The sequence below is a fragment of the Vigna unguiculata genome, chromosome 7 (genome assembly GCF_037176805.1).
Source record: "Vigna unguiculata cultivar grain cowpea cultivar isolate G323 ecotype 2 chromosome 7, ASM3717680v1, whole genome shotgun sequence".
Classification (NCBI taxonomy): domain Eukaryota; kingdom Viridiplantae; phylum Streptophyta; class Magnoliopsida; order Fabales; family Fabaceae; genus Vigna; species Vigna unguiculata.
In genome coordinates this window covers 42,586,489-42,610,545 of record NC_140798.1, presented here as the reverse complement: position 1 = coordinate 42,610,545, position 24,057 = coordinate 42,586,489, and the positions used below count along the sequence as shown (strand labels likewise).

The 24,057-nt window shown below is 28.1% G+C and overlaps 2 protein-coding genes across 2 annotated transcripts; one reads left to right on the top strand and one right to left on the bottom strand.

Annotated features, from left to right (window-relative positions):
- Positions 1-13,791: 13,791 nt before the first annotated feature.
- Positions 13,792-16,072, top strand: CRR1 (Dihydrodipicolinate reductase, bacterial/plant). Its single transcript, XM_028081635.2, has 10 exons — positions 13,792-13,978; positions 14,053-14,175; positions 14,269-14,343; positions 14,430-14,495; positions 14,697-14,792; positions 14,989-15,105; positions 15,249-15,341; positions 15,429-15,527; positions 15,623-15,709; positions 15,799-16,072. Exons 1-10 carry the CDS (start codon positions 13,859-13,861, stop codon positions 15,829-15,831), a joined length of 909 nt encoding a protein of 302 aa, XP_027937436.1. The 5' UTR covers positions 13,792-13,858; the 3' UTR covers positions 15,832-16,072.
- A 391-nt stretch (positions 16,073-16,463) lies between these two features.
- On the bottom strand, positions 16,464-19,554 carry LOC114192065 (F-box protein PP2-A13-like). Its single transcript, XM_028081636.2, has 3 exons — positions 18,954-19,554; positions 18,725-18,843; positions 16,464-17,168 (listed from the first exon to the last, which is right to left on the bottom strand). The coding sequence occupies exons 1-3, from the start codon at positions 19,281-19,283 to the stop codon at positions 16,748-16,750; spliced, it is 870 nt and encodes a 289-aa protein (XP_027937437.1). The 5' UTR covers positions 19,284-19,554; the 3' UTR covers positions 16,464-16,747.
- Positions 19,555-24,057: the final 4,503 nt, after the last annotated feature.

Genomic DNA, 24,057 nt, shown 5'->3' with positions numbered 1-24,057 from the left:
AAAGTCAATGACAACGGCAAGAGATTAGTTTTCATCACTATCTACGTAGAGCTTATAATTGCGAGGTAATTAAAAATCATTAAATATATAATTATATGATAGTTATTATACACATAAATATTTTAAACTTCCAAACACACATATTATCCATACATGATATACACATAAATATACATAGATATAATTAAAGACGGATACTTATGACATCCTTTAGTACCATGTTGTGAATAGACAGATTTAAAATTGAAGATTTAACAATATAAAAGCTATAACATATTATATTTTTATTTTGTTACCGTCCTACTAATATATATATATATATATATATATATATAATATGTAGAGAAAGATATTCTGATGAAACAGCAATTTTTTAGTGTTTCCATGAACGGCAGAACGGCTTTGGCTGTTTTCCAGCTGCCAAAAATAAGACATCCAACCTTTAGATTCATTTGTTTCTATATTCATTTCTCTAATATATTTATTCATCCTAACAATGGTCCAATAAATAAAATATCATTAAATTAATATAATATAATATAATATTCCTTTTATTTTTTTTATGTATTTTTTAAGATTGTTTGTTATTCTTATTATAGTTTGAGATTTTTTTTTCATAAACTTGGAAATATAATAAAAAATTCATTTTAAAAAAATATTTATAATTTTTATTTTTACATCGCTAAATAGATTAGTTAAAGATGAATGAAAGACAACAATATAAATAACAAAAAGTAATTACTATTTTTCGAATTTTGAAAATAAAAGTTAAAGAAAAATATTAAACTAAAAAAAATGAAAAAGTAAATAACAAGTACCAATTTGAAGACTCCCTTCGGATAACATGCATAAAATGTAGAACAGTGTAAAGAAGAAGAAAAAAGTACAACCTCACCCAATTGTACAAATCCTACTATCACATCCAAGTGAATTAATTCACATTTCGACTCATAAAAATTATCCACCTATTCCCTTCATTTCACTCTCTCTTGTACCATAAGATAAACGAACAAAAATATAAAGGACCCAATATATTGATATTAAATTATTTATTATTCCTTTTTATGTTCATTTCAGAAGTTTATTCTCGTTTAATTTAAAATCGAGATTAATAGTTTATTATTCTAATAGTACGAATTGACATATTTAATGGTATTTGTAAAATATTAATAAAAAAAAACTTGATTGTATCAAATTTTTTTAAAATAAAAATTAAATTGAAATAAATAAAATAAATTGATATTTTTTTATGAAAATTGAGATTAAAAATATAATTTAACCTTATATAAATGAATTAGCTCTATGTAGGCCCAAAGTTTATTTTTTTATCAAAACAAAAATATAATAATTCTATTTTTTCAGAAACAGAAATATATAAATGAATTAGCTCCATGTAGGCCCAAAGTTTATTTTTTTATAAAGAAAATATATAATAATTCTAATTATCCAGAAACAGAAAATAAGCAATCAACGTTGACTTTCAATACAATTTATTATTGCACTAATGTCAATTTATGTATGTCATCAATTCAATACCGGAACAAACTTAGGAGCAATCTTGATTGTTAATTATCCATAAATTTTAATTCTTTGACCCCTATTTTATTGCAGACTGTTTCTATAAGATGAATTAATTAATCAATTATCATATTAAACATTGACTTTTATAATTAATGATTATCATAAGAAGTCAATAAAATTATGATTTCATAATTGATTACCCTTGCATGTACTATTTTGTTTGGATGTAAGATTGGGGAGGTAGAGATAAAGTGAAAAGTGGTAGAAGACGCAAATGTGTACGTAGATGAGGATCTGTGGGTACCCTTTAAAGCTGAAAACAAAACGTGATGTTTTGACTTCTTTTTGACACCTCGAATAGCCGCAATTGCATTGTCAACTTCGACCTCTTGGTACTCATCAAAAGCCAACATTTGTATCTATATATAATCTCCAAATTACTCTCTCATCTCTCAATTTTTCGACATAACTTCCTTATTGTCAAACATAAAAAAGAAAAAAACAGAGTTTAAATTGTAGTTCCTCGTCATATGGTGGATGTGTCCCTGCTAGCTAGACACAACACAACACCACTGTCCCTTCATCTCTTTTATTTCTGTCTCTCATCTTAGAATCCCTTTACTATTATCTTGAGCTTTCATTATGTTTCTCATACAAATGGTCATTTCTTTATCCTTTCACCATTTTGCATAAGTGAATCTATTCTGTAAAAAAATATGGGGTAAACATTTGTCTTTAAGATAAAGAAAAAAGGTGAATTTATGCGTTTTCGAAATGTGGTTAATATTACATTCATTAGTAATATTTAACCACTTAACTCTGAATAGTCAACTCTTGAAATTCTAACTTTAAAATTATTTTAAGCATTACTATTTGTACGGTTGAAATTATAAAATATTTCACTATATCTTATAATATGTTAAGTATCGATTAAAATTAATAATTATAAAAGCCATATAATGGAATGAAGAATAAATAATTAGAGATAGTTTGTGGAGATAAATTATATAAAGATGGAGGGGTACGTTGTGCATGTGAAGGAATCCCAAACATAATGCCCCGTATTTAGGAAATAATATTATGATTTTGTTTCTTATACGAGACCGTACACCTCACAGTTATTATTGCATTAAAGCAACACACGTGCAGAATGCAGGTATGTGCGCAAGCACATGCTGATTACTGATTGGTGTGTTAACTGTTCCATACACAGTGTCAGTCAGTTATGTGTAAAATAAAGGAGCAACCTGTCACCAATGTTCTTCACGACCATAATCAGAAATAATTTGTTCAAATAAAAAAAAAATCGTATCTACATCTTTTATTGCTAAATTTTATACTTTTATAAAATTAGGATTAGTATTTAATTTTACAAATTTTATTATCTGAATATTTAAATGATATATGTTTTATTAGTTATTAATACTGATGTAGTATATATGGACACCTATGAAAAGTAGAATATGTGTTATATTTTAAATTACATTTTTTTTACTTAGCTTTAAGTGTTTTATTTTGTTTGGATGAGTAAATAAAAATAATATAAAAAAGTAAATTAGAAAAAAACGGCATTGTTTAAATTTAGCGAAAGATACTTAAAAAATTGAAAAAAACAATTAATGAAAAGATTTATATTGATATGATTGATTTGAATAAAAATAAATTAGTCGGTAATTCTTTATATTTTTAGGCTATTTTTATTCCGATAAAACAAAAAGAAGTAGTCAGTAACTTGGGTATCAATTTATTAATAGTGTCATAGCATTGCCATTAAATAAGGTAAGAAAGTCAAGTATAGTAATATGACTAATAAATTAAATGAAAATACTTTTAGATGATATTACTATGCAAATAATTATTTGCATAACTTAATTATCTCTATCCAAAAGTAATATATATATATATATATATATATATATATATATATATATATATATATATATATATATATATATATATATATATATGATGTTATTTTAATAAATAAAAATAAAAAATTTCGTGAGACATAAAAAAGGTATTTTATATCAAAGTTTATACTCATCGGACATAAAGTTCTTTTACATAAGATTATGACAAATATGACATAAATCTCTTTTAAATTTCAAGATAACCTCCTTCTTATTTATCTATGTATAAGAAAATTGTTGTGTCGTAGATTTTCTTTCTTGGCAACAAAGCTATGCGTGGTGGAGGTTGCATTACTGACCAAAACAAAGATTTTCTTCATCTTTTGTGGTGAATTTTTCGTGGGTCAATTTTTCATCCGATTATTGAGGTTGTTTTGTTCAAATTGTTGCGATTATTTTTGGGAAACTCATTACAGTTATAGATGAATGTCCTATTTAGTTTTTGTTTAATGTGTTATATGTTTAACAATTTTTATTTGTATAGTTTGAAATTTTGATGATTGAAAATCTTAAAATTAATTTATTAATATATATTTAAGTATATTATATTTTAAAAATGGATAGAAAAAATAGAGAAAATTAATTTATTAGTATTTATTAATATTTATTAGGTTTGTAAATTTAACTTAGAAGTTAAGAATGGAAAAAAAATTATTGAAATTATATAATTGTGTAAGTTAATACATTTTCATGATAACAAATGATAAATATGTTTTATGGATGTGAATCTAATTGAGATGTTAAAGTAATAATGATCCATCGGATAAACTTTACACAAAACTAAATTATCACAACTGTAACCACCTCTCTTTCTCCAATTCTTTATCATTGAGTTTATAATGAATTATAAACTATTATATAATGAAAACAAATAATTATCCGTTCATAATGAATAATTTAAAAGTCAATCAACAATAACTTTTCTTAATGGTTAAAAGTAGTATACAGTAATGCAAATTAAACTAATTTATGAAATACCACATTTTTGTTTAAGGGTTTAAGAACATTGGGGTTATTAGAGCAAAATACTTATACTTTTGCGTACATTAATTGTTTGCGAATTCATGCTTATCTTGCGGAGAACATAAGCATATGATTACAGCAAAACATATTGAAGCCATCATCATTAAATGAGCCAAATTGACACATACTAGATTGCAAATATCAAGTTATCAATACTGATTACCATGAATTATAATAATCATATTTTTGCTTCTGCTTTATTCCTGGGACACATGCTATGTGCTATAGCTTTATAGGTCTTAGGCACCTAATATATAGGTACACACATATATATATTAAAAATAAGAAGAAAAACTGATATTGGAATTCCCCATATGAACAACTTTCTAAGTCTTCTAGTTCCATCACACCACCATGAAATAAGAGCCACATGTACACTTTTTGATGAAGTCAAATAATTAATAAAAAAAACAATTTCACAATAATTAAGAAAATTGATTTTTTTTTAATTTTAAGAAATATATTTGTTAAACTACCTGCAATAACATTTATTTTAAATAATGTTTAATTTAAACATAAAACTATTCTTAAATACGATGAATAATAAGATTAAGTTAATTAGAAACTTATTATAGTTAGATGGCATTATTTACGTTTCAACTCTCATAATTACTTTCATAAATGATGGAAGAGTGCTAGGATTTAGTTTCGTCAATTGTTCATGTAACAACCTACATGTTACTTTGTTTTTAACATCAATCACTACTAAAATTGTGGATTTTGAATTTGATTTTCTTAACCTCATACAACCTTATTAGTTCTCAGCGAAAAATGATGTTTAAAGGATCCAAAAATTGATGTTTTATATCTATTGAAGGTTCAGTATAACCAACCAATTGAAAAATTGAAAATTATAGATTAAATTATCCTTTTGGTCCCTCTATTTATCATGAAATTTTATTTTGATCCTCATGTTTTTTGTTGTCTCAATTTGGTCCTCATTTTCTTAAAAATGACTCAATTTGGTCCTCACCGTTAGAGATGGCAAATAAACTCGTCCCCGTGGGTATTGCCCGAACCCGTCCCCGTTTTGACGGGGAATCCCCGCATTGACTGGGTATGGGTATGGGTATGGGGAATCCCCGACTTTTTCAGTTGGGTATGGGGATGGGTATGGGGATGTACATATACCCGCCATAATACCCGTCCCCGCCATATCTCCATTCTCGTTTAAATTATTAAAATATTCACAATTAATCAAGTAACCCCTATATATATATATATATTTTTTTTTTTTTCTATTTTTTTTTCTTTTAATTATTTCATTTGTCATGAAACTCATTCTCATCTCCAATATATTTTTTATCTTATCATAACCTTTATGTAATTATGTTAAAATGATGTATGTTAATTAAAAAAAAATTATGCTTCACATTCGAATATTTATATTATTTTTTAATATTTTTATTTATTATAAATTTTCCTTTCACATGAGAATGTTTATACTCTCAATTTAGGGTAATATAAAAAAAATTATTTACTTATTATTATTATTAATTTTTGTTTAATTTGAAGAACTCTTTTGTTTCATTAAAATAATTTTCGTTATTTTTCAACCATTAAGTATATATGTTGATATTTGAAAAGTTTTCTTAATTCTCTAAGATATTTTTCGTCTTATTATACCTTAGTTATACATTTGATTTGTTTTTTTTGGATAGTCTCTCAAATTATTTCTAAAACACACATTTGTTAGTTTTTTAATATTTTTATTTATTGTTTTTATTTTCATCATGTAGAATAATATTTTGATATATTCTATCTAATTATTTTTTATTTTATAACTTATTATTAATCATAATATAATTTTTTCACTTTAAATTCTGTTTGAAGTGGTTAAAATTATATATATATATATATATATATATATATATATATATATAATGATATTTAGGAATAGTATATGATAATTCACTACAAGAAAAACATGAAATGGTGACTGATTTAGTCAGTAACCCATATCAGTCACTATTTTATTTTTCGTCATTGGTGGTAGTAGTTGATTTATTGTCTGAATCAATGACTAAATTAGTGACCGATTCAATGATCGAATCGGTACTTGATTTAGTGACTAATTTAATTACTAATTTATTTGTAATTTAATGACAAATTTTTTGGTCACTAATGATATTTCTATTTAATTTTAACCACTTCAAACATAATTTAATAATTAGTTCTCGAAGGTATTTTTCATTTTATCATACCTTAATTATACATTTGATTTCCTTTGTACGATTTCTTTCGATAATCTCTCAAATTATTTCTAAAACACACATTTGTTAGTTTTTTAATATTTTTATTTATTGTTTATTTTCATCATGTATAATAATATTTCGATATATTCTATCTAATTATTTGTTATTTTATAACTCACTATTAATCATACTATAATTTTTTTCACTTTAATTGTATAAATAACTTTTATTTACTACAATATAAAAATTTAATGTAATTGCTATGAATATTTTTTTGTCACTATCCAACATATATTGAAGTTCAAAAGATACAAAATCTATGTCAAAATTTTATTATTATGTTTATTATTTGTTCTTTGTGTCATTTTGATCAAGTGATGTATTATAACTTTTATTAGTGTATAAAAAAGAGATTCATTATGATTTAAAAAATTGAAGTAAACAAACATTTAAAATATATTTTAATTTGAATATTTGTTTTCCTTTTATTATTATGTTTATTATTTGTTCTTTGTGTCATTTTGATCAAGTGATATATTATAACTTTTATTAGTGTATAAAAAATAGATTCATTAGAATTAAAAAAATTGAAGTAAACAAACATTTAAAATATATTTTAATTTGAATATTTGTTTTCCTTTTATATTTTTTTGAAATATTTTTTAATTTTATCAACTAAGTTCATCAATGTTGTAGTTTGCAAATTTAATAAATGTTTTGGTTCACATGAAATTTTATTTGGTATTCTAATATAAAATGTAAACAATTATAATTTATTTTAAGGTATTTGGCATCGAAGAAAATCCTCCTAATATTGAATATTTCATAATATTATGTTTTCTTTACTGTAATTTTTTTTCTTTTATAAAAATTAATATTGAAGTAGTTAGAACACGGGTACGGGTATGGGTACGAGATTATACCCGTTACCCGGTGGGGATGGGGATGGGAAAAAAGTTTGATACCCGTTGGGTTTGGGTATGGGGATGGGGATGAATTTTTTATGCGGCGATGGGTATGGGATAGCGAAACCCGTCCCCGCCCCGCCCCGTTGCCATCCCTACTCACCGTCAACTTTGACCAGACGGTGTTAAAGTCAATGTCACGTGTCAATTTCTGGTTTTTTGAATTTTTTTAATATTTTTTGAATTTTTTTTTTGATTTTTTTGAATTTTTTTTTGAATTTTTTTTTTGACACATGTCATTTCACAATTGTGCCACGTGTCAAAGTGACTCAATTTGGTCCCTATATTTGTTTTTAGTTTCAATTTAGTTACAATTTTTGTAAAAATGGAGCAATATTGTCCCTCCTTAGATTGAGACTTAATTTAATCTTTGTATACAACTTATGATGATATTCTTAATAAAATTGACATTTTTATTAAATATTTATAGAAATATTTTTAAATAATTTTTTTTGTTTTATTATTAAACAAAGTTAAACCCCAAACTTAATTTCAAAAATCAACAATTTTGTCATCATATATAAAGACATCAAGTGTATCATATTATACAAACTTGGTAAAGATTAAAAATCAAATAACTTGTCACACATAAATTTAGGAACTAAATTTCAAGTTCAAAACAAAATCAAAGTCGAATGTTTTGTGTAGAATTTAAAGTTAATTTAAAATATTTATAGAAATATTTAATAAAAACGTTAATTTTAGTAAGAATATCACCATAAAATTTATAAAAAAGTAAATTTAGTGTCAATTTGAGCAAGGACAATATTGCTTCATTTTTACAAAAATTGGGACTAAATTGATATTAAAAACAAATATATGGATCAAATTGAGTCACTTTGACACGTGGCACAACCGTGAAGTGACACGTGTTAAAAAGAAAAAAAATCCAAAAAAAAAATTCAAAAAATATTAAAAAAATTCAAAATAACCATAAATTGACACGTGACATTGACTTTAATCCCTTCTGGTCAAAGTTAACGGTGAGGACCAAATTGAGTCATTTTTAAGAAAATGAGGACCAAATTAAGACAACGAAAAACGTTAAGACCAAAATGAAATTTCATGACGAATAGAGAGACCAAAAGGATATTTTAACCAAAATTATAACAAAGTTTTACATTTTTTTTATAACAGTGTGAGTACTTTACGTAATTTATATCATCCTGTGTTGGATCTCCCTTTACTTTGTCTCTCAAATTAAAAACGTTCAGGTCAATCACACTATTTTTTGTAACATTCACATAATTAGACTGAAAAAAGCATAAGCGTGAAAGTTCTTCTACTAAGAGATACTTTAACGTTTTTCTTCTTCTTAGAACTATACAATTTTAGAAATTATCATTTTACCGTATTATTTCATTTACTTTTTTTATTACTATTATTACTTTAATTCTAAAAAAATTGTTAAATTATCGATATAATTATCTTTTACTAATTACCTTGAGTAAGGCAGAAAATATCTTGAATCTATAGTGACAAACACTGCATTTCCGATGTATTGTCCGCTTTGGAACGTGAAGTTCTTTAAAAGACATCTGAGAGGGTGGAAGGAGGAAAGAATATTTAAACTGTATTTGATCTCAATTCTTAAGTAAGGTTAAACTTATTAGGTGTACCAGTCAAATTTTACCAATAAATTTTAAAATTTTAGTTATCAATAAAAATACTTGTCAGCAACAAATTGATCGGCAAGATTGATCTGAGAATTAAAATTTTATTAAATATTCACTAACAATGTATATGTTAATACACAACATCTTTTAGAAAATATGTTGATAATTTACAATATATATTATCGATGAATATTTTTATCAATAAAATTTATTGATAAAACAGATGTCAAAGTTGTCATTTTGACCTTTGATTTAGTCGTGGTAAAATTCATCGATATCTCATTTTTTTAATTCATCAATAAATTAGTTTATAATTGTAATTTTTTTAATCATCATTAATTTCGTTAGTAAAACAAGTGTTAAATTTTCTACTAAATTCAGTGAAATATTTATTATAAATTAATTGTAAATGAATGAGAAGAATAAGAGAAGAAGTAGTAGAAGAGAAAGAAGACTCAATCACCTTACTTTTAATATAAAATTATCATCAAATTTTGATAATCGGTAATTATCAACGAATTCTTTTATTCGTTGAAAAAATTTATCGATGAAATTATACTGACAAATTTTGATCTTTGGTATGTTGTCAATTATTTTGATTTTATTGATAAACTTTTATGATTACCAACCGATTTTGTTTGTCAATAAATCTATTATTTTTTTATAATGATCGTAAAGTAAATGTGGGTGAAGAATTAGTTATCGAAAGATAACTTTTCTTTAACTTAAAAGGGGAAAATCCATCCATATTTATTTTTCAAATAAAAACAAAAGTACAATATTAAAAATAAAATCAAAGCATAAGAGTTAAAACTTATTCTCTAATCAATCACTAAAATATAAAGAAAAAATTCCAATCTTAAAAAAATGAACATGATAAAAAAATTCGAAGATAAAAAATTGAAGTTAAACTCATTGAACACTCATATTCCTTCAAATATGTGTAATATGAATCCAGTTTACGTAAGGTTTTCAATAACTTATAGAAAATGAGAAAAAAATAATAATAAATCAAGTTTTTACTATAATTTAAGTTAACCTATTGAACTCAAAAAAATTTGGAAAAGATAGCTTGAGTATATAAACTGATTTTAATGTATGGGTAAGGTGAAACTTATTTCGTTTTATTTTAGTATTTATTTAAAAAAATAATTAGATAAAATCATAATTATTCTATGATTAAAAAGAAAAGAAAAAAGTAATATGTTAGAGTTTGTGCATGGCAGCAGAAAGCCAAATAAGCCAAAATGTACCTAAATATGTAGGCACAATTACATTTAGCAAGCTAGTTATGATTTCTTAATTGTATTAATCTAGAAGCGTATTGTATTAAAAGAAAAAGTGATATTTGAAAAGCACTAAAACCTAATAAGCCAAAATGTACCTAAATATTTAGGCAGCATTAGTGATATGTGATTTGGTAAGAAAACGTAGACAGTTAGTTATAGCAGTGTAGGGTTTGATTTAAGTATTGATTCTGGGGGAAAGTTTTTGAGAGAGTTGAAATAATGAATGGATGGTTGTAGAATTAGAAGAAGATACGATGCATGTTGTGAGGAGCGGAAAGGAGACAGGAGCATTACGGGATAAGTGGCAACAACGTAGGTAGTGGCTTCCTTTGATGCAGACAAGGTTGGAACCTTGGAACCAACATGCCCAACTATCAATGGTGGTCGATAAGATAAGGAACGAGTGGCCTTTCAATGTGAGACAGATGCCCTTTCCCTTTCCCTTTCCCTTTCCCTTTCCCTTTCCCTCCTCAAAGGGAGCCACATATAACAAACACCTTTTTCTGCTTTCTTTATGTAAGTTAGGTTATACATAAAATAATCAAAAATCCTTCTCTATCTTTTTGATGACTTTTGAAGAGGCATACTTGGAAGTTTTGCATTTAGTTTTTCTTAGAAATTATGGATACGAGAATAATAGAAGGGTAGAAGCTTGAACTTACGGAGATTATCCTTTTTAACCATCATGGAATACTATATTAGCAGTAATAAAAAATGTGTTGTGGTGTCATCAACCAGAGTTTATTGGATAAACTATATGCTTATCCATAGAGATCCAACGTCATCAATTAGAGTTCATTGGATAAACTATATTCTTGTTATCAGAAACTGGTAGTAGAAACAAAAAACTTGGGCCAGAAAGTGAGACTAAGGATAAGTTTCATTTGACTTCTCTTCAACTTATTGGGTTTAAAAGCATGATGATTAAAATAGTCGCTGAGCAAAGAAAGCAGAAACAGTGATCATGACATTATAGTTTTCATAATTTATTTCATGCATACACATAAGAGATAAGGATATGTATTAGACTTTTGGTTGAATGAATGGTTGCAGAATTTGATCTTACTCACGCATATACATACACATATATTAGAAGGTTCCAATTAGAATAAATATATAACTCGAGAGCATTGTGGAGTGGATGGAATGTATTTTCCCTATCAAACATGCTGAGTGTTCCCGCACATTCAACCAAAGCTTCACTATATTTTAGTGTCGGCTGAACATGATGCATGCAATATATTTTTCCTTTATGACTAAAATTAAGAATATTCACGTTCCACATGTGCACACTTCTCTTATAAATATATCCATCCACATTATTATATAGAGAAAGGATCAGCAGTTGGAAGTTGTATTGAATTAGCCTTCTTTATATCTTTTAACTTTATGAATCAGTATGTGTGTGCGTGTATTTGGTCCCTTTTACCTTTTGAGTCAAATGGGTCAGCATAACATGTGTTAGTTATTTATTTATCTATCTTATATATTCTTGTGTACGTGACATCAAATGAGAAACTATGCACGGTGTTTATCTTCTTTGAAAGATTCAATTAAAGCAGTGCTGCGTGTAAATAGTTGTTGATAACGTCCTAAGACTTTGAAGCATAGAGTTATCCATTGATACATGCATGTCTGCGATACCGGCGGCAAAAAGTGTGTATATGTGTGTGCTGAGGCCGAAAGGAAGAGATGTGATGGTAATCGAATCAACGTGCACCAACTTGTTCACAACGATCACAATATATGTTAGAATAAAGGCAACACCATTTTTTAAAAATCAAAATATCTACTCAAGAACTTCAAATTCCAATTCTACTTTCTTGTGTGTTAACACGATGGATTTGGATCGGATCAAGAAGACTCAGATATGAAAAGTGCCTGCAAGTTTTTTCTTAAAATCAAATAAGTCGGTCACTTTTTTTTTCTTTTTTATATTGCTTCTCCAGATAAAGATGAATTATGTTTAAAATAAAATTAAAGTTGTAGGTTAGATTCTTATATGGTTCTCCTTTTTGAAAAAAATATTATGACACTAGCTCTACAGTTTGCTTTCGTAATGTGTAAAATCTTGTTCATGAACCGATGTTCTTGGGCTCTTGTCTTAGAACAAGGCGATTGCTTCTTACACCCGATAGTTCCTTCCGCACCTCTCCTGGGTGTTGGAAAAGTAAAATAATGTAGAAAAGATATTCCATGTTGCAAAATCTGAAATATATTTTTGATCCACATATACATTCTGAATTAAGCAATTTAAAATAGTTTTTTAAATCTAAATGTATTTAAATTTTTGGATTCTACAATTTATAATGACTTTTCATATCTGAGTCTTGATCTTGAAATATATTTTGTATTATATAATGCAGAATGCATTTCTTGATTATACTTTAAAATATAGTTTTACATTATGTAATCCAAATATAAGTACCTTTCTAAATTGTGTAATTTAAAAAATATTTTTAAATCTGAAAATATATTTTAAATTGTACAGTTTAATATATATTTTCAAATTTTGTAGTTAAAAATTTATTTTAAATTTTAGATTATACAATCTAAAATAAATTTTTAAATTATACAATTAAGAATATTTCTAACGTAATTTATCCGGCAGATGCAAGAAAAGGTCACGGAGGTGTAAAAATAAATTGCCTTATAAACATAATAGGCCCAAGAGAAAAAAAAAACATTTATGAGTTTTTTGTCTTGGCCTTTCTTACAAATGTAAAACCCTTTCCTTTCAACATGGGCTCAATGGACTTTTGCGCTTCGATGTCACCGAATCTCGATGAAGTAAAAACTCGTGTGTGATTTGTACAATTTAATATAAGAAAAATGTACATTAAAGATTAATTATGAAGAAACATATATTAAAAGATAACATACATGTAGTAGTATTTATTTAAAAAAAAAAAAGGCTATTGAACTTTGCTTAAAAAAATGTTATATTTTGTATTTCCTTGTCGTTGTGGGCCATGATTGAATTGACCAGTATCAAGCCACCCAACATTGCAACATTAAATTTAACGAAATTTAAGTTACTAAAATTTAAATCAAACTTTAGAAGTACGGTAAAAATTATTTAATTAGAAAGATGAACTGTTATGAATAAAATGGGAGAGCATATTTATCTGGTTTTTCTTTTTGAAGGTAAAGTCTAGTATAGTATGAAATTTGGATTTTTCATTTCATTCATAGATGGGCCCGCTATCTGACAAACATTTGTCACTATATCCCTTCCAATTAAGGGTCATAAAACACCCAAACACCTTATCTATCAAAACATTGCCATGATTATACTCTACTCCTCAAATATATACTCTTATCTTCTTTTCAGTAGCCATGGCCTCCTTAAACTGCCACTTTCATACAACTAACTTGTTGAATTCTAAGAATGTCAATAGCAGAAAGAAGAAACGTTTCATATTTTGCTCAGCGCAGCCCACACAAAGCAATATTAAGGTATAAGCTGAAATGTAATGCAATATAAAGATTCAACTTTTTGATTCGATGCAACACACCCTCTGTTGTAACAGGTTGTGATTAATGGAGCAACCAAGGATATAGGAAGGGCCGCGGTAGTTGCAGTGACTAAGGCTCGAGGAATGGAGGTTGCAGGAGCTGTGGATACTTGTCATGTTGGGGAAGATATTGGAAAGGTTTTTTTTTTTGCCTTTGGTGTTATTAGCCAAACCAACTCAACTTTTTGAGTTTTTCTTTTACCTTTTTTAGATAGTTTTCAATTCTTCTAGGTCTGTGGCATGGAAGAGCCCCTTGAAATACCTATAATAAATGACCTTACTTTGATTTTGGGCTCTATATCTCAGGTAATGTGAAGCAATAACACATTTCCTTCTTTTTTTTTCTCCTTTACGTCTTCTGCTTGAATTATGTTTTGATTAGCACTTTGCAGTCCAAGGCACCGGGAGTTGTAGTTGATTTCACTGACCCTTCATCAGTATATGACAACGTAAAACAGGTTTGATTTGTGGCTAGCTATAGAAGCTAAATTCGATTTACAAATATGCTTGTGTTATTTTGTAAATTGTGAACCAAATGCTTATTTGGTATGTTTCGGCTAAATTCGTCATGACTTGTAACATGAGAATTTATATTTTGATACTGATTCCACTCCACATGTGCCAAGTGCTGAACTTAACATTGATTCCTTCTTCATTAGGCAACAGCATTTGGCATGAAAAGCATAGTTTACGTGCCTCGAATCGAATTAGACACGGTAGCTGCATTATCTGCACTCTGCGAGAAGGCCACCATGGTGAGCACGGGGTGAGACATATAAGAACAACATTATATTTACTTGACATTGTTTCTTTACTCTTTTCTGTTGTATGATGTCTTTAGTTATTGCACACTCCGTATTTGATGAATAGCAAATGTTGCAGCATTAGTCTAAACTTTTTCCTAAGCCATTTGTTCATATGTGGGTTATGTATGATTAACTTTGATGTCAGGGTGTTTTGGTTGCACCAACCCTTTCCATAGGATCAATATTACTGCAACAAGCTGCGATTTCAGCTTCTTTCCATTACAGCAACGTGGAAATTGTGGAGTCCAGGGCTAATGCAAAAGTAAGATTTCTTTTTATGTTTACAGTTGTAACAATGTTGAGTTTTTGTATGAGTGGGAAAACAAGGCATATACGAGTAATTAAGAGTGCTTTTTTGTAAAAGGTTTAAAAGCTTTTGTATACTGAATTGGTCTTGGTGAACAGGATCTTCCATCGGCAGATGCAAACCAAATTGCCAACAATCTCTCCAACATAGGTCAAATCTATAACAGAGAAGACTCTTCAACAGATGTTCTGGTAAGGATAAAAACAGCTTCAGTTCATGCTCCAACTTATACAAAATCAAATACATAGGTAACATGTTACTTTTATTTGTGAGGCTAGGCAAGGGGTCAAGTCCTTGGAGATGGAGTTCGTGTTCACAGCTTGGTCCTTCCAGGACTTCCTTCTAGTACAGCAGTTCACTTTTCTGGTCCAGGAGATGTATGTTCTATATAAATTGAACTCATTCCATTCAATCTTGGCCATGAAGCACTATTTTTTCATTTGTTTGACCATCAAGTCCCTTGTTGTTGCAGGTTTACTCTGTGAAGCATGATATCACAGATGTGCAGTGTCTCATGCCAGGCTTGCTATTAGCCATTAGAAAAGTAGTGCGTCTCAAGGTACAACCTACCTAATCACATGAATTTTTTGCATCATTTCAGCTTCATCTGGCTCAAGCTTTTTTATTGTCACTTTATGAACCTTGCAGAATTTGGTATATGGTCTGGAGAAGTTTATATGAACTCAATCTCCTTGCCAAAACCTTAACCTGGTCCAACTCAAGGGCCCTTCCACTCCAGCATGTTCACAAACATCACATAGAAGGTTTGAAAATAAGTAACAAAATAGATACAGGACCTTGTTCCCAGATTGTTTTCTAGGAACCCAATTATTCCGTCACATCATTTGATGAATTTTCCTGTTGGAAATATTTTTGTACACCCGATTATAATTCAGATGTATTCATGGCTTCTATGTCAAAACGATCTACCCATTTTAATCTGCATTACTTTTTTAAATAAATAAATAAATAATCATCCCACCTACGGATATAAAAAATAAGTTATCTAAAATACTGTAAATCCACGTAGTTAACGTAAAATCTCATTCCTAAAGAGTATGATTAGAACTTTAATCTTAAATATGGGTATAGAAAAATGTTTGGTGAATCTCTTGAATAACTTAATATTTCAAGAGATAAGTCACTAAATATATTCACATTGAATACTTCGTAATCCATAATCTGTCCAAATTTTAAATCGATAATTTGACTTGAATTCAAGTAATCACAAAAATCATATTAAACATCACTTTTAAAATAATTGTTAAGAAAATCAATAAACAGTGACAACCTATAATAACTAAATAAAAATATTAAAAAAATAGTTATACTATTAATGCACTCAAATTAAATTGTATTACAACTAACACAAGGAAGTCCCTGTGACTGCACTAGTTAGCATTATTATTTCACGTTAGTTAGTCATTCCTACACGTAATTTCCAAAACAACACTCAAACCCACCTAAAAACGAGGGCTATACTTGAGTACTTTCATCTAATACCAAATTTCTGTTAAAAAATAAATAAAACAATGCCTTTTTTTTCTTTTACACAAGTGTATAATTAAACTGTGTAAATTATAACTATAATAATTAACTAACTTTTTTCTAGTCTTTCTCTCAACCGCGTTGGGCAGATGATAGCAGCATCTACGCAGAGCCCACCTTTGGTGTGAGTACAATCAATTTGGGCCAAGGAGAACTTCATAATTGTTGGTTCATTGGGCTTTTCGACCACGAAATCTCCGACATGATAGTGGACCCATTCCCCAGGTCCATGCAAGTAACACTCTGAGAGTGAGTGCTGGCCGTCCGATGTGGAGAGTTGGAATCGAACGGGTTTGATGTCCCAACCATGAACTTGATCAACGTTGCAGACTCGCCGGCCCAATCTCTTTGAGGCCTTGCCCAATTGGAGTCTGAAAACTAAGCTGTAACTCCCCACAGGGAATTCAAACTCTAGCTCCCCCACCACTTCAACCCACCACATTTGTTGTAGATATGCAACACTCTTGAACCTGCACGTGCAAACACAATCACCATGTTTAATTTACATTTATCAAAAAATAATTTCTAAAATGTTTAAAAAAGCACGTGTTAGATTTTGCATAGATTCCAGTAAAAGTGAATATAAGTTTTTTAAGAATAGCATAATGTAACTGAGTGGAGTTTCCTATGCCACCAAAAATTCGCATAATGAAAAAACAAGCATATATCCCATCCCAAGTTGTTTAATTTATGAGGAAAAGCTACTGAGGCAATAAATAAATAAATAAAAATGTGAAAAGAAAGCTTTTGTTTGAAGCAATGAAGCTAATGACGAATACCACATTGCTTCTCTGACTTAGACATAATAGATCTATATTATTTAACATCACTTTCACTTCAACACAAGTCACTTTCAGTGATTAGGGTAGTATTTTTCTTAGCCACATTTTTTCTTCACTTCAATTACCTATAATAAGATATTAATGTCTGAACACGAAAGGTTTTGTCTGCAAGAATATGGCATTACCCATAACCTTTTCCATTCTTTAAATATTCCAATCTAAGAGAATCTAACCATGAGCTGATTGTTGCCCTCGTAATTCCTCAAAATTTCATCTCTGTAACTAATTATGGAATTTTTTAAGCTGCATAATTATTAACTAAGCACAACGGTGACAAAGAACTTGTTCAACACGCCAAGCATTGATTTTTCTTTCTGGTTAAATGTCTTCAACACGTTTTACATTAAATAATTATTATTTACCTTCGTAAAATATTAAGTAGTTGAACTTTTCTTCAGGGATTTATTTTAAAATAAGTTGACATTGTTCTTGATTTTTAGAAATAAATTATTCAACTAACTATGCATATTTTTTATATATTTTACTCTTTACATTTCTTGTGGCGTCGTAAGCAGATTTTCTGAATTAAGAAAAGTTTTTTTAGTTAGGAACTTTTCATAAAGTGATATATTCCTCCCCGATATTTCTTTTGTTCAAAAACGACTTTTACTTCTTATGACAGAAGAGTTATTTTTCCACGGTAGTAAAAGACGTCTTATTTATAATGAGTGGTCACACTTAATAAACTTAATACCTTCAAACTACACTAATCTAACCATAGTTAGTTTGCGAAGAGAATTTAGCATAATTGAAATATCAATGACTGGTTTAACAAAACAAATATTAACTGGGATTTATATTTTAATGTAGTAAGTGCTTTGTTTTTATTAAAAAAAAAAAATCTCCTGAAGCTATAAAACTTGGTCGTGTCATGAAAATAAGAAACAAAATATTTAAACCCAATTTCTCCACTAAATTAAACAGGCAAAATAAACAAAAGACTTCTCAACGAGCTAATAATTTTTCTGAAAACAGAAGCAATTATAGGGGAAAGCAGAAACCTAAAACGGTGCCCGGGTCAGGACACACGATTTGACCACAAACATTTCAAGACCTCAATTTTCAATCCATGTTTCAACATAAATGAAGAACAAACAGAAGAGAGAGAAAAGAAGAGGTCCAAAATCATGTAAAAGTCAAAGAAACATCGAAGCAATTAAAATAAATATCCATTTATCCCTCACCTGGATTCTTCGGTCGGAATATAATTCCAGTATCTTCTGTCATCTATTCCTGTAATCTTCAACGACTTGGATGACATGAACAAACAAACTAGCCCACTACATTTCTCCAACCAAACTTCCTACAACAATCATAAGAACAAAAACCCATCAAGAATGATAAACTCAAAAGTAATAGTTACTAATGAAGAATATGGATCCATAGCATGAGATTAATAAGTAATCAACTTACTTTGGCGCCGCCATCAAAACGATTGGGTCGGGTGAGTTTTGCATAAATCTCTTTCTTTGTGATGGCAGCAATATTTTGTTCACCAAGAACTTTATTAGCAAGAAAGTTGTAACTTGTTGGCAGCTTTGATTCCCACACAAAATCAGCAGAGGAAGCTCGGTGAAAGGCCCTATTGACCATAGCCAATTTGCATATATCTGGTGGATCAAGATTCATGAGCAAGGAGGAGATGCAACTCTCTGGGATATCACCAAGACTCGGTCTTGATGATTGAGAACCACACCCTTCTTCATCTTCAGCTCTATTAGGTGAAGAAACACCAGCCCCCATCACAGTAAAGGAAAATAAATAGACAAGTTTGAAAAGAAAAAAAAAAGTGAAAAGGAAGAGGGTTTATTGTTGTGTTGTTTACAGGTAGAGAAGGAGGAGATAAAGTAGGTGGGAGATTGAAGGAGAAAAGAGTGATGATGATGAAGGAGAAGGTGCAAATTCTTCCATTTTGATGGTGTGGATTAAGGAGAAGGGAGTGGCAAAGGCACCATTAGGTTTCTGCTTTTAAAAATGGTGCGCGTGTGTGCGTGTGAAGGAAAAAGGATAAAGTGAAATTCTTCGTGTCCCTTAAATCTTCAGCGTTCCAACTAAGAAAGGAATTTCTAACGAAGGGGACGTGGAAAGAGTGTGCATGGACATTGTTTCGACAACTTTTTTTTTTTTTTCTTTCAATTTTCTCGCTTCTTTTTGTCACGTGTGGGATCACGCGCCTATAATTTGCTTCCACGTCTACTCTTCATTTTCTTCACACTTTTTGTATTTTTAAAATCTTGTATTTATTTATTATTTAATTTATAATAAAAAAATTTATGTGAGTTTCTTAAATTTGCAGAGTATTTGTAGATCACCGATATTTAATAAAAAATATATTTTATAAAATTTTAAAATTAAATATAAATTAAATTTTAATTTTAAATAAATTTAATTTAATAAAATATAAAATAAATATTAATTTTAATTAAATTAATTTAATGAAATAAAAAATAAATTTTAATTTTTAATGTGATTAACTTGTTTGTTAATATAATGATATGATATCGCACCTAACTCATTTATAAGTAAATATTAAAATATATATTTACATGTACCAATTATGTACTATAAATAAATTTTATATTCAAATACTCACAAACACATATATCTCTAATCTTGTTTATCAAAATATCGTATCATCATCGTAGCTCTTCAATTCCACTAATTCACATGGATACAAATGAAGCATGATCTTCCATAAATGTCAAATATTCGTCCTTTCATATGCATATATAATTATACAAGTGGCTTAAAAACAGTATTTCATTATGTTACAATCCGCAACTATTAATTATTATTTCCATCAATAATTCCTAGTAATACTAGTCATAAATATTATGTAATAATTATCTAATCGGATATTTTTTATTTATATTTGACTTTTATTTTTATCTATCGTATCATTCATTCCATATCTTTATTATTACTTGTTTTATTTCCTTACCTATTGCATCTATCTTTTTTTAAGGTATAGACACTTCTTTTTAAGAAAGTAAGATTTATTTTTGTAACTGCACAAATATAAGCTATTTTTAGGGAAAAATATTTTATTTATTTTTATAAAATATTCAAATATAAACGATGTCAGCATCCAATCATGAATGAATGTACGGTTTCTTAGAAATACACTTTATTGTGTCCTTTATGCATTTGATACAAAATAAGTGTCCATGTTGATTACAAGAAAAAAAAAACTGTAATTAACCCTCATGTCCAGTTTTATATGTCTAATAGGAACAATTTAAAAAAAATATATATATATAAATAATATAATTCCTGGGTGTTACATTAACAGAATAAAGGGGACAAAATGAGAGATTGTTATACAATCTTTTATAACCAAACAAAGAAATCGTAATGTGAGAGATGCTTTTGGGTTGTTTTAAGCCACTCTTCCATTACAGTGGTCCTATGTAACACTACAAAGTTGTTTTAAAATTTTTTCAATTTCTTTTCCAAGCAACTCAATTTTAAAGAAAACAAAAATTCCAATCATTGGAACAATAAATTTTATTATAATTAAGTCTAAATTAAAATATAAAATTGCGAATTGTTTAAAATTTATTAGAATTTATTTTATCGGAGTAAAATTAGTGTAAAATATTTAATAACGATGTGACACAATAAAATTATATATTACATGTATAAATTGCTTATGCATACCTAAAATGAATTTTATATATATATATATATTAAAAACTAAAAGTAATATGAACATTGAAAATAACCTTGACCCTTTTTCTCTCTTTCGTTTTCTATATTAATGCATAACTATTATTATTTATTTAATTATTAGTTCTCCTAATTGTAAACGTTTTTTTTTCCTCTGTGTGTGGGTACCTACAGTGGGGCTACGAATGTTATTTGCAATTATACGAATGGATGAAATAAAACTAAATTGTTTTGAGGTAACGTTTGATCGATAAATATTTTGTCTCTACGGATATTTATAGATAAAACTTGTAAGGATATATTAAAGGGTTGTTTTTAATAAATATATGCTAATAGTAAATATATATATATATATATATATATATATATATATATATATATATAAATTCTTTATTTGTTAATAAAATGGATACATATTATAGTATTAACTTACATGCAGGTATTATGTTATTGATTGTTATTAATTTTTAAATAAAGATATTAAAATAAACGTATGGATGAAAAGAACTTACATTTTTTTTATGGACTTAGATTTTTATTTGAACTTATGAAATTAAATTTATTTAAAGACAAATTAACTTTATTTTGATTTATATTGTATTGTACAAGTTATTAAATCTGGTTTTATGAAAACTAATTTCATGATATAATTTTATTTAAATTATACTTTAAGAATATTTTTCCATTTAGCGTCAGGGCTTGTTGTCATCTCTATTAATTATGCCATACAAACTCTGCTTAAACCAAGGATTTGCTTGATTTAGAGAAAAGTTATACAAATGATAAAAAAAAACAAATAAAATAAATTATTTAATTGTTGATAAAATAAAATAGAAAAAAAAATTGAAGAGGTGTGATTTGATTAATTTCATACAAAAATAAGAAAAAAGTACAAACCTAACAAAGAAGGGCTATTGAATGTTCCGTGTCCTAAGGAATTTAATGTTAATGTGTAATTTGCATTTAAATTCACCTAATGAATTAATGTTGTTGATTGAGAATAAATGCTTAACTTTTAAAAAATTAGAAAATTCGCCAATTCAGTGAAAAAAGTAAAATTAAAATAAAATTTCTATATAAAATATATTGTAAGTTTAGCATCGATTAGGAATAAGATAAATTTAAAGTATATAAATGGGTAGAAACTTCCATTTTAAGTTGGTTTAGTAGGATTGAATTAGGTTTAAAATTTACTTTTTAATATAATATTAGAGTCTTGGTTTATAGTCTATGTTAATGTGATAGATGTGTTGAAAGTTTTACATGAACTAAACATAAAACCAATTTAATATATATAAATGGATAAAAACTTCACTTTAAAAGTTAGATTTTATATAATAGAGTTAGACTTAAAATCTAATTTTTAACCGTATGGAATGAAATTTAATGTCAACGTTCCATAATATTTCAATAAACCAAATTTCTTTACATTCTTGCATTCTTATATATTAAAATAACAAAGTTTCTTGAATCAGATACTACGGCTATGTATCAGGTTTAAGATTTGAAAGATTCAAATACATGATAGTTAAAGCTCTAGAAGCTTTTCCATTGGAAAAGAAAAGTTTAATGTTATTGCTCGTGATATGACCGAAAGCTAATGAAGTAGACTTGCATGCACCGACCCAAAATGTTTCATTGATTGCGCTCGGGTAATGAATGTTCTTTTCAAAAATTGTCAATAAGCAAACATGGTGGTTAAGATTGCTGATTCATTTTATTACCTCCAATTCCAAAACCCTCTCGAGAATAACAGCAAAAATATTAAACCTTGACAACATTCTTCCCTCTCCTTAGTTTCCAACGAAGGTTACAAGATACTTTTCCTTGACCCACATAAATTTTTCTTCTGGTGCAGTGGTTGGAGATATTAAAACCCATTTAATGATCTTAGATCAAAGATTGAAGCATGATCCACTTACCCTGTTTTCTAAAGTCTATGCAATTTAAAAAAGATTTGGTTTCGTGTCTTGTCCATAACATAAATTACAAGTTGAGATGATGTTGATCGTGATGTAGCTGGCAAATGGAGAATCACGTGGTTACCCATTTTATTTTCTAATTAGGGACTATTTTACAAGGCTCCAGCACCACGTGATTCATATAATTTTCTTTCATAAATTTTATATCATCAATTTTCTTCATTTAGAAGAATGGGTTATCAAATCAATAATATAAAAAATGCACATGGAAGCAAACTATCACTTAATTCTTAAACTAGAGGATAGCAAGGTATGATCCTGAGTGAAGAGTGGACACTGAATAGTCATCGATGTTGACCCTTCCACATGTGGTCATAACTACTTATTTATGAATATATACACTAAAATTTGAAACTGTGGGTCCGAGCAACATGTTAAATTTTCCTTTTGATTTTCTAACACATGTAATTAACACCAGCATTGAACTCAAACATCAATAATGTCGCTTGAGTCAAAACATCCTTTTCATGCTTTATCGCAGTGGGAATCTTTAATATTAATCCTTTTATAAGGTAAAAGAGCTGTGTCCAACAAAACATAATTTTTTTTCAACAAACCGCAACACAATCTAATTTGCATTCTCAAATGATGATTATGTTTCCTTAATCAAATCAAAGAGCACCATCTGTAGCTATGGCCATGGAATTGGCATCGACATTGCCAAATCATAACTGCTGCGTTTAACCATCGGAAGCAAATGTGAAAGAACCGTTCTTGTCATGCTATAGTGCCACTAACCCACTTACTCTCTCACATCAACCGGTAACTTTCCCATATTTCAAAGTTTGATGGATTTTGACAAAAATTATTTGTTTGTTTTATAGTTTGGACTATTAGTTTTGATAAAATTAATATAAAATTAGAAT

Bases quoted from the DNA above. Each gene is read 5' to 3' on its own strand.
- CRR1 (XM_028081635.2), top strand. From the start codon at position 13,859: ATGGCCTCCTTAAACTGCCACTTTCATACAACTAACTTGTTGAATTCT. The intron at 15,106-15,248 runs GTAAGATTTCTT...CTTGGTGAACAG, and splicing joins AGTCCAGGGCTAATGCAAAA to GATCTTCCATCGGCAGATGC. The intron at 15,710-15,798 runs GTACAACCTACC...TGAACCTTGCAG, and splicing joins GAAAAGTAGTGCGTCTCAAG to AATTTGGTATATGGTCTGGA.
- LOC114192065 (XM_028081636.2), bottom strand. From the start codon at position 19,283: ATGGGGGCTGGTGTTTCTTCACCTAATAGAGCTGAAGATGAAGAAGGG. The intron at 18,844-18,953 runs GTAAGTTGATTA...TGATTGTTGTAG, and splicing joins GTTTTGATGGCGGCGCCAAA to GAAGTTTGGTTGGAGAAATG. The intron at 17,169-18,724 runs GTGAGGGATAAA...TTGCACGTGCAG, and splicing joins ATTCCGACCGAAGAATCCAG to GTTCAAGAGTGTTGCATATC.